Below are 2,279 nucleotides of genomic sequence, written 5' to 3'. Positions count from 1 at the left end.
GCCCCTCGGCCAAGCAGCTTTCCCTGCCAACACCAGTTAAACCAGACTGACCTCCTCGTGACACAGGAGGCCGGGCCCTGGCCCTCCTGGGGTGGGCACACCCCAAAACCACGGAGCTGGTCTAAACCTAACAGGGCTGAGCCGCAGCGACTGACACCGGGGAAGGGCGTCGCAGCAGCCCCCGTCCCCGGCTGGGGCTGCGGCTGCGTGCCGCCCACACCGGGCAGGAAAGGCTTGCGCCAGCAGCGGCTGACAAAGGGTTAGCACAAGCCCCAGCGCTGCCCTGCCCATGCCATTCGCTCCCAGGGAGCGAGTGACCCTGGCGTGCTGCCCCTGGCTGCAGCCCGGCACAGGGGACGTGCCGGAGCGGGTCTGGGTCTGGCCACCGGCAGCTGCGAGCATGCTGCAGTGCCCCAGCATCAGCTTGGCCGCTCTGGCTCGGAAAGCATCAGGTAGGAGCACCCAGTTCAGCTGCCTTGAGGCCAAGATGGGCTCCTGAAGGCAGGATCAGGCCCTGGGACCTGATCCTGTGAAGGATCACAGCCCCCGCCCAGCTTCATGCCCTTCTGGAAGCAGCTTTGTCCAGCACGGCCCCGTGCAGGCTGGGGAAGCAGCTGCCCAGCCACAGGGGGTGTTGTGCGAGGAGCCCCACAGCCTTTTGCTCCCTGGAGCCTCTTCTGCAAGGGTACGCAACCAGGGAACCAGTCCACGGAGGATGTGGGACAGTGCCAGGGGCCATGGGGTGGTCTTGGGGTACGCAGCACCCCGCTGGCACGTGCACCCCTCTCCCCGGCGGCACCCAGCTCGCCCTGGCTTGGGTGCAGCCTCACCCCTGCTCAGCAGCCGCTTTCACTTTGGCTAGCGCAGACCTGAGCCGCGCGTTCTCCTGCTCCAGCACGCTGATCCGGATGCTGTTGGCCTGCAGCTGCTTCTCCATGTCCTCGGTCAAGCTCCCGCTGCCTGCAAACAAAATACGGCGTCCTCGCGGCAGGAGCCAGAGCTCAGCCCGCTGCCGCCTGCCTGCTCGGAGGTGTTGGCAGCGGCCCTCCTCCCTCCCAAGCAGGGTGTCTGCCCCCTGGAAAGGAGCCTGCCCCAACTGCCCCAACCAGGGAGCACCAGCACAGCCTGGGAGGTGGCAGCTGGGACCCAAAACTCTGCCAGCTGAAGCCGCGAGGGCAGACAAAAGCTCTGCCCCTGCCCTGGCCCTGCTTTACTTCCTGGCCTGGAAGGGGGACGAACAGCACCCAGGCAGGGAGGTGTGGAAAGATGGTAGCGGCTTAGCACAGCCCATGGACTGAGCCCTTCCTGGCTGTTAGTGGGACAAACTGTGTTGTGCAAATAACGCTGGCGCGTCCGGGGCCGGCAGGATCCCCTGCGCGCTCTAGGAGACCCCAAAGGCACAAGCCCCCTGCGGCAAAAGCAGGTGCTGCTGCCCGCTGCCCTCTCCCTTACTCTCAAACTGCATCTCAGTGGGGACGTGGAGCTCGGGGAAGAACACCAGGAGCCTCTCCCGCTCCTTCAGCTCCCGCGCCTGCTCCTCCAGCTTGGAGACATTCGCCTGCAGTGCCGAGACAGACTGCTCCAGGCTCAGCTTCTCCTGCCGCAGCGTGTCCAGCAGCTCCTGCGTGGCACAGCAGAGAGGTGTTGAGGTTTGCAGAGCGCTCTCCCAAACCTCGGGATGGTACAGTCTGGGGATTCCCACGGGAGTACTCGGATCCCCAAGGAAAGCTCCCGCCCTTCCCTTAAGTGATAAGGATGTCCCACAGCAGTGTGACGAATTGCAGGGTCTCGGGTGTAAGGTCCCTGTGTGAGTTGGAAGCAACAGCACCAAGGATGTTCCTGGACACGCACAATACGGTGCGCGTCCAGGAACAGGAACGTTGGGAGACACGGGAGAAGCCCATGTTGCTGCTTCCTGCTGCTCCCCCCTGCCTTGGCCGCGGGGCAAAGCAGCAGAGACTCGTCCGGGCAGGAGAGGGGTCTTCCCCAGGGGGTCCTGGGAGGAGATGGCCACGTGACAATGTCACACCAAGTCCCAGAGTCCCCCTCCTGGGAAAATTTTGGCTACGGGCAGGAGACGGGACAGCGGGTGGCTCCTGACACCCCCGTGGCACAGCTGTGTCCCACATCAGCTGCTCCCCAGGGAGCCCCGCTCCTGGGAGCCCCGCTCCTGGCAGCCCCCCGATGCATGGTGGCTGCCAGCCCTGACCTGCTGCGCCTGTAGCTGTTGCCCGCTCCGCTCCCGGCTCTCCTCCCGCTGCCCCGCCAGCCCGGCCTTG

General features: G+C 65.4%; 1 protein-coding gene across 1 annotated transcript in view; it reads right to left on the bottom strand.

The window, feature by feature from the left end:
* Positions 1-556: 556 nt before the first annotated feature.
* The window catches only part of CCDC157 (coiled-coil domain containing 157), a 5,791-nt gene continuing 4,068 nt past the window's right edge, over positions 557-2,279 (bottom strand). The window contains exons 5-8 of the mRNA XM_009321073.1: positions 2,210-2,275; positions 1,453-1,621; positions 831-960; positions 557-677 (exon numbers count right to left, since the gene is read on the bottom strand). Of these exons, the coding sequence (XP_009319348.1) occupies positions 557-677; positions 831-960; positions 1,453-1,621; positions 2,210-2,275 (486 nt within the window). The remainder of the gene's footprint in view (positions 678-830; positions 961-1,452; positions 1,622-2,209; positions 2,276-2,279) is intronic.

The sequence above is a fragment of the Pygoscelis adeliae genome, unplaced genomic scaffold, assembly GCF_000699105.1.
Source record: "Pygoscelis adeliae isolate BGI_AS28 unplaced genomic scaffold, ASM69910v1 Scaffold403, whole genome shotgun sequence".
Lineage (NCBI taxonomy): Eukaryota > Metazoa > Chordata > Aves > Sphenisciformes > Spheniscidae > Pygoscelis > Pygoscelis adeliae.
This window is presented reverse-complemented; position numbering and strand designations above follow the sequence as displayed.